Below are 13,983 nucleotides of genomic sequence, written 5' to 3' on the forward strand. Positions count from 1 at the left end.
ACTCGAGTTTCGATTACGATTATGTCACTATGACATTACTGGTTCCCAAGGGTGTGTTCCACATAAAAACCGCAGCAACCCATTACCTTGTTCCATTTCACGAACTAAACTTGTACGAAAAGCATCATGCATAACACTATGAATGAATGGTGAACGCTGCAAATTCACAAAGCCCACGGTCTATGAATGTTTGTCAAAGTGATCCTTTACATTTTGCTATTAATTTTGCATAATTATATTTTTAATACGGGGAGTCCCAAAAAAATGTATATGTTACAGTCAACACTCACAAAATCAGTTAAAAGCACAGCGTTGAATTTCGTCTTTTAAGATTTCAATCGTTGAGGATTTGTTCACATAAACTTGTGGCTTTCAAAAATTCCCCAAAGGCGTTAAATCGTATCATCTGGGCGAAAACTACCGATCTCCAAAACGAGAAATATCACGACCAGAAACCACATGTAACAAAGTCATAAATACTCCAATCATCTTAGGATTTCACCTCGGAATCTGACGGAATAAGCTGAATTTTTTTTCAAAGATTATTTTGATAGTACAAATGTTGTCTCAAAAGTCACATATGATCACGCGTTTGCGTCGTTAGATATTTAAGGTCAAAGGTCTCGAAAATCAGTTTTTTGTGAATATCTCGTGTCTTTTGCTTTCCATTGTATTAATATTTATTATAAAAGTTGTAGAGGATAAAATTTTGCCTGAATTTTTTTTGTATGTTGAACCATTTTTGACATTGAGGATGCAGAAGGTGTTGCGCTCAGCTTAAATAATTTTTTAATCGCATTGCTTAATGTATACATACGTACTCTCTCACACTCCTGGGAGATGTACTACAACCAGTATATACTCTTAATTTGAATTGAACAAAGCATTGCATCATTTTAAGAACAAACAAATTATTTAAAAAAAATTAAAAAAAAGTGTTTAAATTGAAAACAATTTAATTATTATAACTAATAACATAAAAACAGCAATTAATTATTTACTAAAGCTGAACTGAGCTTGTTGACTGCTGACTGCTGATTGCTGGACTTCTAGTAATTAATTTATAATAATTGTGAAGATCAATCACTTCAACTTGATGAATAATAATATTGATTGATTTAAAAAACCTAAATCAAATTATAATGTATACTCTGCGTCACAAAATCTTCACTGAGAAAATGTAAAAAAGGTGCCATACTTTTTTCTCTAAAATATATTTAATAATATTAATGTGATATACCTATCAATAAAATCATGGAACTTTTACTGATTTAATAAATATGAATAATCAACTTGTGCATATTTTGTGACGCAGAGTATACCTACATTATGTTTGTTATGTTAATAAATTTACATGATAAGTCTTTATTTATTTTAATATAAATACGATGATGTTGTTTTTTTAAAAAAGTCTTTCTTGTTGAACAAAACAAACAACTCAACTTATTTTTTCATTAATTTTTAAATTCAACGAACTTTTAAATAATAATTAATTAATTAATCATTTAATTAAAACTATTATTTAATGGTGTGTGTACATATAAGTAAAAAAATATAGATTGTTTTAAACACTTAGTCAATTTTAACAGTTGAATATATTTTCCGCACAAATATACTAGTACCAACGTATCCAACTGTACCACACATAATACCAAGGGCTGCACTAAACAATGCCATGTATCCAAAGTAGAAAGCTGTTTGAAAGAGACCATACATCCTGTAAAATACAAAATATATACAATATACAGGGTGTTATCTTTTTTAATTTGACATTTGGTTGAAACTCGAAAAATAAGTTTAATCGAGGAAAATTCTTCAAACGAAAAATATTAATTTCAATGGCACACATTTTATAGGGAAATAAATGCAATATATGTTTTCTAATTCAATTCAAACGTCCCTCTGATTTATAACTTTCATACATTAGATAAACGCTTTAAATAAGAAAGTTGTTTTTTATAAATAAGCAAACATTTTTTTGTAAGCCGAATAGTTTAAGACAGTAATTGATAGCAGAAATATATTTTTTGCGTGTTTGTTCATTTAATTTGAACACAAATGGTTTTTATAGAAAAACAAAACCACTAATAATTTTTTAATACTCTAAAATTTAATAAACTATTTATTTTATGTTTTTGTTGTTTACTTTTAATCATGCATACGATATTTATTTACATCATGGTCTCTTCGATTATCATTGATATTTTTAATATGATGACTATACAGTGTCAATTTAGTTTAGTTGAGTTATCGTGTTGACAGACAGACAGACGAACAGATAACCGAAAATGGACTAATTGGGTGATTTTATGAACACCTATACCAAAACTTTGTTGGTAGCATCAATATTTAAAGCGTTACAAACTTGGGAATAAACTTAATATATATTACATATATACATGGTATAATAATGTAGAGTGTCATGACGTCTTGAATGACATCAAGACTTGGCATACAATCATTTTTATGTGGGCAAGTTTAAGCAGTTGTAATCAACTGACCTGCTTCGTTCTATTAAAATATAATATTGTTTACATATCGTTTGTAATTATTGTAATAATTGGAGTCTGATGTCACGTGACTGAATGTCTACTTTTACTAATTTTATTTTATAAAAATTAATTTTGTGTTTTGGTATCTACATATCCAATCAATTTATTCTTAGTAGACAAAAGCCTATTACATCACAAAATAAATAAAAGACTTTGTAAAATTAAAAATACTTACTTTGTTTTGAAGAAGAAATAATAAAATGAATATAAATAAACATATCCACTGGTAGATGCAGCCGCTAAGAAACTGGTCCATTGCCAACGATAATCTTCAGCATTTAATAAGAAATACGTGCATACTATTGTAACGCATACCGTCACTGTTAATAAAATTATAAAGACCAGCAACATAAATCCATAAACATAATAAATTTTATATGCCCAGAACGATGTAAAGATAAAGTACCTAAAATCATTTTATTTATTTCAATTACATTCACACACCCTAAAAAACCTTATAAGAATTGACTCCGGTCGAAACAGTCTGAATTATTTTTAGTTTGAATTCTTACATTTCAATGAATATCGATGCAAAAGGTAATATTCCTCCAAGCATAACAATAATTGGTGGTTCCATAAACCATTTTTTTTCTGGAATTGGTCGTGGTACAGCATTTACACGACATGGATAATCAGGAGTACCGGCTAAATTACGACCCAATACGGATCCAAACAGTGTTAAAGGTAAAATTACAAATAAACAAATACAAGTTACAGCAACCTAAAAGTAAACATGAAAATAAATATGTTATACAGAGTGTTTGATTTAATTTCAACATAATACAAATTGACAAATATGACTGATTCTTAATATTTTATCTAGCGTCAGTGATGGTTAGAAACTATTCGAAAAAGTTGCTTAGAATTTTTTTGTATACCCATATACCGATTTTTCTGACAAAACTCGTATTTTTAATTTTTTATTATTTTGGTCCACCCTCAAAATTATTGCAAGTTTATTGAAATATTTGATTACATAAAAATATTAAATTATCAATTTGTCCATTTTTAACATTCCATAGCACACTATGTGTTATGGAATTTTGTTTGTTTACGGGTAAAATGTTCAAACTTGGAAAAAATGGCGTTGCTACTTTTTTTATTTAATTGATTTTCAGCCATTATCAGTGAACTTAGGGTATAAAAATTTATCAAATTTAAAAGTTATTACTTACCATTGTACCAAAAGGTATTGCCCTCGAGGCATGATAATAAATTGCAATAAAATTAATACAAAAAGCAGTTCCACAAACTAAGACTGGTAAAAGGAATGCAGATACTAGCATTTGTTTAATCCATACTTTTCCACCCATTCTTGCATATAATGATCCACCAAAATATCCATTTACCGACGATGTTGCGGCATAAACAAATATAGCAGTTGATAAAAGTGAACCTCGTCTGTAATCAAATCATATTTTAACAATTCCATAATATCAATTTATAATCAACTACTATTGAGTGTTTACTCCCTCTCCCGCTTCATACTTGTGTGTCTCTCTCAAGCTCATCGGCAGCCTTTTCGAAAGAAAACGCAGAGGAAAGTTTGGTAAACTAGTCAAAAGGAAGACATTCACGAATTTTCAAAATGTATTTATCATTTAAAACAAGTGAAAGTAAACAAGTGACTGAGTTAATTGTTGGTATACCATGTATAGAGTTGATGAAGTAGTCTATATATAATACATACTATATAATATTATAACCTTATTTGCGTCCTCACGGGTAAACAGTGATATTTATAAAAAAATGTTTCAAACAAACGTTTTTTTATAAGGAACATGTTTTATATTTAAAATTTTATTATATCTCTAACGGTTTACAAGATGAGCTCTACGGACCCAAAATCCAATTGACATATGTTGCTCATTTACGAACTCGGCCTCACTTTTTACGTACTAAGCACGCTATAAAAATTTCAGCTTGATATCTCTTTTCGTTTTTCTGTTATCGTGTTAACGGACGGGCAATCGGAAATGGACTAATTAGTTGATTTATGAACACATATACCAAAATTTTGTACGTAGCATCAATATTTTAAGCGTTACAAACTTAGGACTAAACCTAGTATACCCTGATGTATATTATATATACATGGGGTATAAAAACACGTAGATTGATAACTTACTCTGTATATAATTCTCCTAATATGGCAAACACTATCACGGTAAAAACAACAGTTGTCAATTGATGTCCAGCTCCAACAAGTGCTGAAAATATTATGGGATGCGATGCAGATCTAAATACATCACCATGAACTTGTTTCCAACCATATTCATCACCTAAATCTCGTTCCTAAAAAATTAATTAAGTTTTTGTAGTGCCCAACTGAAGTTTCGGCTTCGGCCACCTTCGGCCAAAAAACCGCATGCGGTGAAACATTTGATCTGAGTCCACAATCAGGTCGAAACCGAGGGTAGTTTTTTTGATAAATTGCAAGATAATGTATGTTTTTTTTAAATTGACATATTTTAAACTTGATCTAGATATTCAAACTCAATGAAAAGTTCACTCTACTCCATAATTGGTAATCGGTAGATGAAAACTTTAAATTAGAAAGTTGTTATTGAACAACCGGAAATGGACTAATTAGGTAATTTTATGAATACATATACCAAAATTTTGTTTGTAGCATTAATATTTTATATCGTTACAAACTTCCTGTATAAAGGGTATAAAAATGTAATCAACTTACCATGTCATCAATTTCTTCATCACGACTATAACGAGCATAATCTTTACGTAACGTTCGCATTAAAATCATTGAAACTAAACCAACCAAAAATATAACCATCATAAAACTATTAAAAATACTAAACCAATGTATCTGAAATTATTAAAAATTATATATTCAATAGAATTCAAATAATCAAGAATTGCCAATCAAATAGTCCCACCATTTTGAGCATCTTGTATTTTTTCGAACAAAAAATAAGTGTATTTACACTTTCAAGCTGTTTAAAATACATCGCTTTTTAAAAAAATTAAATTTTAACGTCAACTTTTTATTATTTTCTAGCTGCGCCGTGCGGTGTAAGAGTTCGTTCAAACCAAAGTAGCACCGAGCAAGAGAGAGTGTATATAGTGTACATGTATATGCACTCGTATTTATACTCTCTCTTGCTCGGTGCTACTTTGGTTTGAACGAACTCTATCCGTGATCATAAGAGAGTGATATTACCCACGATTAAAATAGATTTCGGAGTTTTTATCGATAAAAAATCTAAAAATCTATTTCACGAACTTTTACAAAACCCTTTAAAAACATGGTTCCTGTACACTTTCCCATAGTAACCGTACATTTTACCGAGATAAATTTACCGCGCGCCGACCTTATGAGCTATCGTTTTTGTTTACAATTTTAACTGTATTTCCGGTTCCATTAGTCGTAATCAAGACGAATAAAAAAGAAAAAAAATTTTTTTCATGTAGATTAAAATGGGACAAAATTGTTTCGAAATTTTCAATAGTTTAGGAGCTATGGCCGTATAAACAATTAATTTGTTTATAACGATTTTCCCCCACTCTAATCGGTGAGCAAGTTGAAAATTCGGATTCAGCGGGTCAAAATACATTCCTTGTTCGACGGGACCTGTTAATGCACACGAAACCCACGTTATTGAATAACAAACATCCAACCACCCAAACTTTCACGATTGTAATTTATATCAGATTATACAAACCCTATGTTGGAAGAAATTTGGATCTAAATATTTATCAAATCTATCTTCAAATTTGATATCAGACTTTTTCCAATTCACTTCATACGTAAATGAGATCTTAACATCTGGCGTTAATTTGATTTTAGTTTCTGATGTTAAATTTACATCCACAATCTGTTTACCATTGTAACCAATATCGAATTTTTTATGTGTCCATAAATAATATTCATTGTCTTCCATTTCACCAACTGTACCCCAAATTGGTAAATCATCAATATACATTTGATACCAATAATGATTTTTCACTGCATACACAAAAGCACTATATTTCGCTTGTGTTAGTTGGACTTGGCAGTAATTTGTTGTTCCTACATCAGCTGAAAACAAAGATACAAGTATTTTAAAATCATATTCGACTACATTCTACAGGGTGTCCCAATTAGAACGACAGTTTTGAATTGCGTGTCATTTAGTAGTGTCATAATTTGACATTAAAAAAGAAATAGTCGTTCTTTATTAGACAGTTGGAAGTTAAGTAAAATGGAGCGCTAAAATATATAACAATGAGTTCTCATTGCGAAAAATTATGGAAAGATCATATACAAGTTGTCTAGCTAAGTTGGCTACATATGGAAAACTTTTTTATTATAAAGATTACGAAAAAAATTTATTCTTAAAAAAGCTCTGTTTTCAAAAATATTAACATTTATCTATTCTATTCTATTTTTTCTATGTATTTTTTACATAGAATATACGGGGTGTTTACAAAATTGAAAAAGTTCGTTAGGAATGTTTATGATCGTTTATTTTAGACCATTTAGAACAGATAATAAGCGAAATTTTTCAAGAAATCATTCCCGAGCTGTATAGGAATGTATTTAAAGAATTTTGTAAAAAGCAATTACATGCATGAAACGCCAAGGCGGATACGTTGTGGCAAAAACGGACTGAAGATAACTGTTTTACGTACGTCAACAATAATAATTGTAACGTAATGTATGAAAAATAAATGTTCCATATGTATCCAACTTATCTAGCACCCTGTATAAGTTTTATAACAAAACTGTTTTTATTTTTTCATGATAACTTTAAAGTTACAGACAGTTTTGAAAGAACTTTTCAAAGGAGAAACGAAAACGCCTGACAAAAAAATGTTTGTGACGTAATAATGTTAATTAATAATTGTATACAGTGTATACTATTCAATTAACATTATTACGTCACAACGATGTTTTAAGAACATTTATTTTTCGGGCGTTTTCGAATCTTTTTTGAAGTTCTTTTAAAACTGCTTGTAAATTTAAAATTATCATGAAAAAATATAGACAGTTTTGTTATAAAACTTATATTTGAAAAATCCCAATTATTTGCCATCGAAATGCCCCAAATGAATCCACTGTAAGAAGATCAATGAAAGAAAATGAGTAAACTGGGTCTGATAATGAGTTGAAAACGGAGACACGCATTCATCTTGGTTTCATGCAAATGTTGAGGCAAGCCCAATCACATCAATCTGATATTGAATTCAGGAAATTAGTGTTTCCACAAAAAAAAGCATCGAATTTTAACAAAAAATTTGAATCTTTATGCGTACAAAGTTCAATTGACTCAAGAGCTGAAGCTAGAAGACCATGGACAGTGAAGAGCGTTTTCTGATTGGATTTTGGAATAACAACAATTGGATGGATTTTTTAACGAAAATCGTCTTTAGTGACGAGCCTCATTTTCATCTCGATGGCTCCGTTAATCGACCGAATTGTCTCATTTGGGGTTCCGAAAATCCACGAGTGATTGCTGACAGATGTATCCTAAAATAGTCATTGTTTTGTGAGCATTTTGGGATGTAGGCATCATTTTGGGTCATTTTTCTTCGTGAAACATAATAACTAACTTTTTTGTGCTAAAATTGCAAAATATAGCATGTAAGAAACCACATCTAAACAGCAGGTGGTTTCTACAAGACGATGCAACATGCCATGCCGCCCAAATCATGCGATTTAACGCCTCTAAATTTTTTTGACGTTATTACATTGAATATTATGGTAACATCTGTACCTTTTTTCATTGACCTGACAAAAAGACCTTCAAAATTGTTTCTTTGGTTAACAGCAAACGAGATATGGCTACAAAAGCAACGAGCGTCATGTAGGAAAATTATAACATTGCTCGCGCTTAGCGATTAAATTTTACAATATTTTCAATAAGGAAAAAAATAATTATAATTTTGATTAGTTTTTTATTATTTCCATACGTATTGCGACCATATTAAGAATGTAATAAATAATTTGGAAATTTTGACTCCAAATTCGTAATCAACGATCTTAAAAATATATGCATACATTTTTTCAATAATAAATTTTTGATTCTTGAGGCAGTATTCAATTTTGAATTCATACTACAGCAAACGAAGGTTAAACCTAATTATATCTAATAACTCCACAATCAACTTGAAAATTTGACGGTAAACAGATAAGACCCCAACATACAAAAGTTATATCATGTCGAGTGAGGTTTTTGTCCAGCAGTGAAAAAATATATGTTGAAAATGATAACAGAAATTGAAATAATGATGAATTCTAAGCAAAAAGTGCCATTCAAGTATGTCTCGAAAAGTCAATACTTTCCCGAGTTGTTGGCGTTGGAAATTCGAAGTATTTAACGCCAATTAAGTGAAAAATGTTTTTTCTTAACGCTTTAACGCTTAAAAATATTGATGCTATGAACAAAATTTTGGTATAGGTGTTTATAAAATCACCTAATTAGTCCATTTCCGGTTGTCAGTCCATCCGTCTGTGGGCACGATAACTCAAAAACGAAAAAAGATATCTAGCTGAAATTTGAATGAACAACATAGGTCAATTGGGTCTTGGGTCCGTAGGACCCATCTTGTAAACCGTTAGAGATAGAACAAAAGTTTAAATGTAAAAAATGTTTCTAATCAAAAAATAAACAACTTTTGTTCGAAACATTTTTTCGTAAACATCACTGTTTACCCGCAAGGGCGCAAATTAGGCGTAAATTGTATAGTATGTATATATGGGGATATCAGTTATGTATGTGTGACATGTATGTATGAGTAATAAACACTTTTAATGCATGGTATTTCAACAATTAACTCAGTCAATTGTTTTTTTTTCACTTGTTTATAGTACTTTAAGAAATGTGCAATGCACTTTTTGAATTTAAAACGCCAATAACTCGGAAATTATTGAATTTTCGAAATATACTTCAATAACACTTTTTTGCTTAGATTTCACCGATCTATTGATTCGCGTTATTATTTCCAACATATATTTTTCCACCCACTGGATAAAAGCACCACTTGGCATCATATAGCTTATCTATAGAATGAACAAAACGAATTCCCCAATTGTCATCAAAAACGGTGCAATAGGTCAAAATTTAGAGATTTCATCTTTTTTTCTCCTCGTTTACTGGGAAATAAAGTCAGTTTGTATATCGAGTAGCTTTTCTCCACCCAGTGATTTTATTAAAATGTAAAGAATGAATATTTGTATGAAATAAAGCAAATAAAAAATTACCTTTAAAATCAATTTCCATGCCACTGAATTCCAGCTCAACGCCTTGTAATGCATCACTAAGTGTCTCATGGTAATGGGATATAGTTTCTTTAGATCCTATACAAAATGGTAAAGTAAAATATCCATAAGTTTCTTGTCGATTATGATAAGGTCCTACTGTATTCATCCATAATACTACTTCTTCATTATCTTCATACTAAACATTATAAATAAATGAATAATTAAAAAGTATCTATTAATTAATTAATAATTTCATTTCATATAAATAATAATTAATTAATGTTGAAAAACAATTTAATTTAGTTAATGATTGATTCTTTGATGATTGAACTTACTATATGAGAATGTTCATCACAAAACACAGAAACTAAAAAGAATGTTAGTAAAAACAATATTTGTTTAGATCGCATTTTAAATATAATTTATGTTTATTTTGATATATTCGAGTGTTTATTTTAATTATTGAAAGATGAAAATCATAAAATTTAAAGTTTCTGTACACATTTCATTTAATTATTTATTTTGTTGCTATTTACACACGTAGACAGAATGAGTGTCACCCGGTTAGTAATAAACGTAAAATACCTAGAACTAGAATTAATTCACTAGTGATTATAGGCGGGGTGCCAGTCTGATAGAGTAAGAGCCAGTGCCTGCCAGACACGTTAAAGTATAAAAGCTGAAATTTTTTTTGCGTATTCTCACTGGTGTAGGGACCAATCTTTGGGGGCTACAAATCTTGACTAACGGTTCCTTCGGTAGGTAGCAGGTAATCAGGGGCGCAGTACCCGAGCTTTCTCACGTTAAAGTATAAAAGCTGAAATTCACACAGAGTGTTCAAATGACCATTTTAAGTCAATATTGAAAAAGACATATCAATCCATCCAACTAACATTAGAAGACATATCGGTCAAATATTCAATAAGTAAATCGTCATAGTTGTATAAGTCTTAAACGGTTAGTGATACAAAAAAAATTAGTTTACAAAAAAGTAGGTAATTTAATTATCTACCATAAAAGTTATTACCCGCTTATTTTTGTAAGGATTTTGTGCTTTTACATTCAATACGTGAACTGAACATATTTAAATAATAAAATAACTCTTGCAGTGAAATAAGTTCATAATCATGGAAGAAAATGTAGATAATTGTATATTTTTGCATTTGACCTTCTACCACGTCTGGGGGAGTGTTAGCCCCTTCGGATTGATCTGTCTTTTTCAATATTGACTTAAAATGGTCATTTGAACACTCTGTGTGAATTTCAGCTTTTATACTTTAACGTGAAAGAGCTCGGGTACTGCGCCCCTGATTACCTGCTACCTACCGAAGGAACCGTTAGTCAAGGTTTGTAGCCCCCAAAGATTAGTCCCTACACCAGTAAGAATACGCTATAGTAATTGGTCTGTTTTTAATTTTTGACATTCACAATATAGTCTAGTGTATATGCACGATAGGTTGGTTAAGTTTTGAGCTATCACGCCGAAAATTTGCAATAAAATGGTATATCGTACAAATTAATTTCCAAGTGCAAACTTGTGATTATTCAAAATATAAAAATTTATAAAAATATTTCTGTCAGGATAAACCCTGACCAATCTAGAACAAAAATTCCTTATATTGTACCTATGGTTAAATAAATGTTGATTCATATGTGAAATTTCGAAATCCATGTAAGTGCAGATTTACTGTCACCGGCTCCCGGACTATTAGTGCCTAGCATACAACTTCACTAGTTTTATTATTATCTAAAGGTGCGTCCACATTATGCCAATCAACATGTCAACATTTTGTAGTGTACATGTAAAATATTTAATTTAAAATAAATTTCTTCAAAGCATGTAGATTCAAAAACTACAAATAAAAAATTATTGAAATACTTCGAAAAATTCTCCAAAATTATGTTTTGCATCAATATTTTTAGGTGTTACAAACTGGGGACTAAACATAGGTATACCTTGATATATATTACATATATACAGGGTATAAAATATTACAAGCAATAATATTCAACACTGTTCATGTAGGGCATTACAACAATTAATTCAGTCAATTTTCGAGAAACATTAAAAATTCCAGTTTGTATTTTAACTAAAAATTTCACAAGATTTTTTGAGTTATTCAAAGCAAAAAAAGTGTTTTGCTAAATTTTAAAATTTTTTTAAAACCTTCATTAATTATTGTGGTAAAAGCAATGTTCGCAATGTTTGTAAATATATTTTTTTGAATTAGGCGCTTAATTAATAAGTTGTCTGTGCCGTTGACAAATAGTGCCATCTGTGTGTGCCATTGAAATCATTTGATTGATCATATGATTATCGTTCTACTTACTCCATTTCAAAGTAAATTTTAAAGGCGTAACCAGAGTTAGTAGCTCTTTACATTCAATAAAAAAATTTATTATTTATTAATAAAATAAAATATACGAATACAAAATGGCTTTAAGCGATGCTGATGTTCAAAAACAGGTACATTACGAATTCAATTCTTTACTTATTTATTAGAAATTAAGAATTACAAAATTAATCAACTATAGTTAAGTTAAAAAATTAAATGTACTTGATTTTTAATTTTTATGATGCAATTAAATGATTTTAATTAATAGTTATTGTAAAATTATTGTTATAAAACATATCATTATTAATAAATGTAAAATAAAAGTATAATTTATTAATAAAAACATTGGGGGTTGTTAACAGATTAAGCATATGATGGCTTTCATTGAGCAAGAAGCCAATGAAAAAGCTGAAGAAATCGATGCTAAAGCAGAAGAAGAATTTAATATTGAAAAAGGACGATTAGTACAACAACAACGTCTTAAGATTATGGAATATTATGAAAAAAAGGAAAAACAAGTTGAATTACAAAAGAAAATGTAAGTAATTAATTATACCATGTATATATGAAATATATCATAGTATATTAAGTTTAGTCCCAAGTTTGTAACGCTTAAAAATAATGATGCTAGGAAAAAAATTTTGTCATAGGTGTTCATAAAATCACCTAATTAGTCCATTCCCGATTGTCCGTCTGTGGACACGATAACTCAAAAACGAAAAAAGATATCGAGCTGAAATTTTTACAGCGTACTCAGGACGTAAAAAGTGAGGTCAAGTTCGTAAATGAGCAACATAGGACAATTGGGTCTTGGGTCCGTAGGACTCATCTTGTAAACCGTTAGAGATAGAACAAAAGTTTAAATGTAAAAAATGTTCCTTATCAAAAATTAAACAACATTTTTTCGTAAACATCACTGTTTACCCGTGAGGGCGCCAATTAGGCGGAAATTTTATAATATGTACTATACTTGATTATCAGTTATGTATGTGTCACATGTTTGCCTGTGTAATGTGATAAAGAAATCAACAATGACTATACATGGTATTTCTACAATTAACTCAGTCAATTGTTTGTTTTCACTTGTTTTTACATAAATTTATTGGATGTTACGAATATTAATTGAATTGTTTTTATTAAAATTTATTTTAGTCAATCATCAAACATGTTAAATCAAGCACGTTTGAAAGTGTTGAAAGTAAGAGAAGATCATGTACGTAGTGTTCTTGATGAAGCGAGAGCCCGTCTTGCAACTATTTCGAAGAATCAAGCCCAATACAGAGAATTATTAACTTTATTAACATTGCAAGGTCTTTATCAGGTAATCAATCATCTTTCATGGATTTAAAATTAATTGTATTTAACAACACCTTGCTATAAACTTTCAGATTTTCGAGACAAATGTTACGATTCGTATTCGTGAAGAAGATAAGGCGATTGTCGAATCTGTCATCGATAATATTCAAGATAAATATTCAGTATTGGTCAACAAAGATGTTGTTTTAAAAATTGATACAGAAAATTACTTACCACAAGAAAGTTGTGGTGGTGTGGAAATTTATGCGATGAGAGGACGCGTTAAAATTGCAAATACTTTGGAATCTAGATTGGAGCTAGTTGCTGCACAACTCATTCCTGAAATACGTAATGCACTTTTCGGTCGCAATCCAAACAGAAAATTCACCGATTAATTAATTATCGTTCAGTATTGTGTGTTTAAAAGAAAATCAATTTTATGTATATATTAAATAAAAAAGAAAGAAATTACATGAAATTAGCATAATTAGCAATATTATAAAATGTATTTGTTAAAGGTTCTGGGCTTACAATTAGATTTATTGATTAATGATCAGTTAAAGATATTCATGTTTAATGTAAAATGTTCTTTTAA

At 29.8% G+C, this 13,983-nt stretch overlaps 2 protein-coding genes across 2 annotated transcripts; one reads left to right on the forward strand and one right to left on the reverse strand.

The window, feature by feature from the left end:
* Nucleotides 1-1,506: 1,506 nt before the first annotated feature.
* On the reverse strand, nucleotides 1,507-10,212 carry LOC123299202 (transmembrane 9 superfamily member 3). Its single transcript, XM_044881498.1, has 9 exons — nucleotides 10,092-10,212; nucleotides 9,757-9,952; nucleotides 6,236-6,591; nucleotides 5,248-5,379; nucleotides 4,681-4,847; nucleotides 3,728-3,953; nucleotides 3,065-3,273; nucleotides 2,728-2,958; nucleotides 1,507-1,717 (listed from the first exon to the last, which is right to left on the reverse strand). The coding sequence occupies exons 1-9, from the start codon at nucleotides 10,164-10,166 to the stop codon at nucleotides 1,573-1,575; spliced, it is 1,737 nt and encodes a 578-aa protein (XP_044737433.1). The 5' UTR covers nucleotides 10,167-10,212; the 3' UTR covers nucleotides 1,507-1,572.
* A 1,870-nt stretch (nucleotides 10,213-12,082) lies between these two features.
* On the forward strand, nucleotides 12,083-13,983 carry LOC123299203 (V-type proton ATPase subunit E). The gene is made up of 4 exons (XM_044881500.1): nucleotides 12,083-12,223; nucleotides 12,455-12,630; nucleotides 13,245-13,413; nucleotides 13,481-13,983. Exons 1-4 carry the CDS (start codon nucleotides 12,191-12,193, stop codon nucleotides 13,781-13,783), a joined length of 681 nt encoding a protein of 226 aa, XP_044737435.1. The 5' UTR covers nucleotides 12,083-12,190; the 3' UTR covers nucleotides 13,784-13,983.

The sequence above is a fragment of the Chrysoperla carnea genome, chromosome 4, assembly GCF_905475395.1.
Source record: "Chrysoperla carnea chromosome 4, inChrCarn1.1, whole genome shotgun sequence".
Lineage (NCBI taxonomy): Eukaryota > Metazoa > Arthropoda > Insecta > Neuroptera > Chrysopidae > Chrysoperla > Chrysoperla carnea.

Excerpts from the sequence above, each read along its gene's own strand:
- LOC123299202 (XM_044881498.1), bottom strand. The coding sequence starts at position 10,166 with ATGCGATCTAAACAAATATTGTTTTTACTAACATTCTTTTTAGTTTCT. Across the intron at positions 6,592-9,756 it reads CATGGAAATTGATTTTAAAG|CTGATGTAGGAACAACAAAT; the intron begins GTAATTTTTTAT and ends CTTTGTTTTCAG. Across the intron at positions 2,959-3,064 it reads GCATCGATATTCATTGAAAT|GTACTTTATCTTTACATCGT; the intron begins GTAAGAATTCAA and ends AAATGATTTTAG.
- LOC123299203 (XM_044881500.1), top strand. The coding sequence starts at position 12,191 with ATGGCTTTAAGCGATGCTGATGTTCAAAAACAG. Across the intron at positions 12,631-13,244 it reads GTTGAATTACAAAAGAAAAT|TCAATCATCAAACATGTTAA; the intron begins GTAAGTAATTAA and ends AATTTATTTTAG. Across the intron at positions 13,414-13,480 it reads CATTGCAAGGTCTTTATCAG|ATTTTCGAGACAAATGTTAC; the intron begins GTAATCAATCAT and ends ATAAACTTTCAG.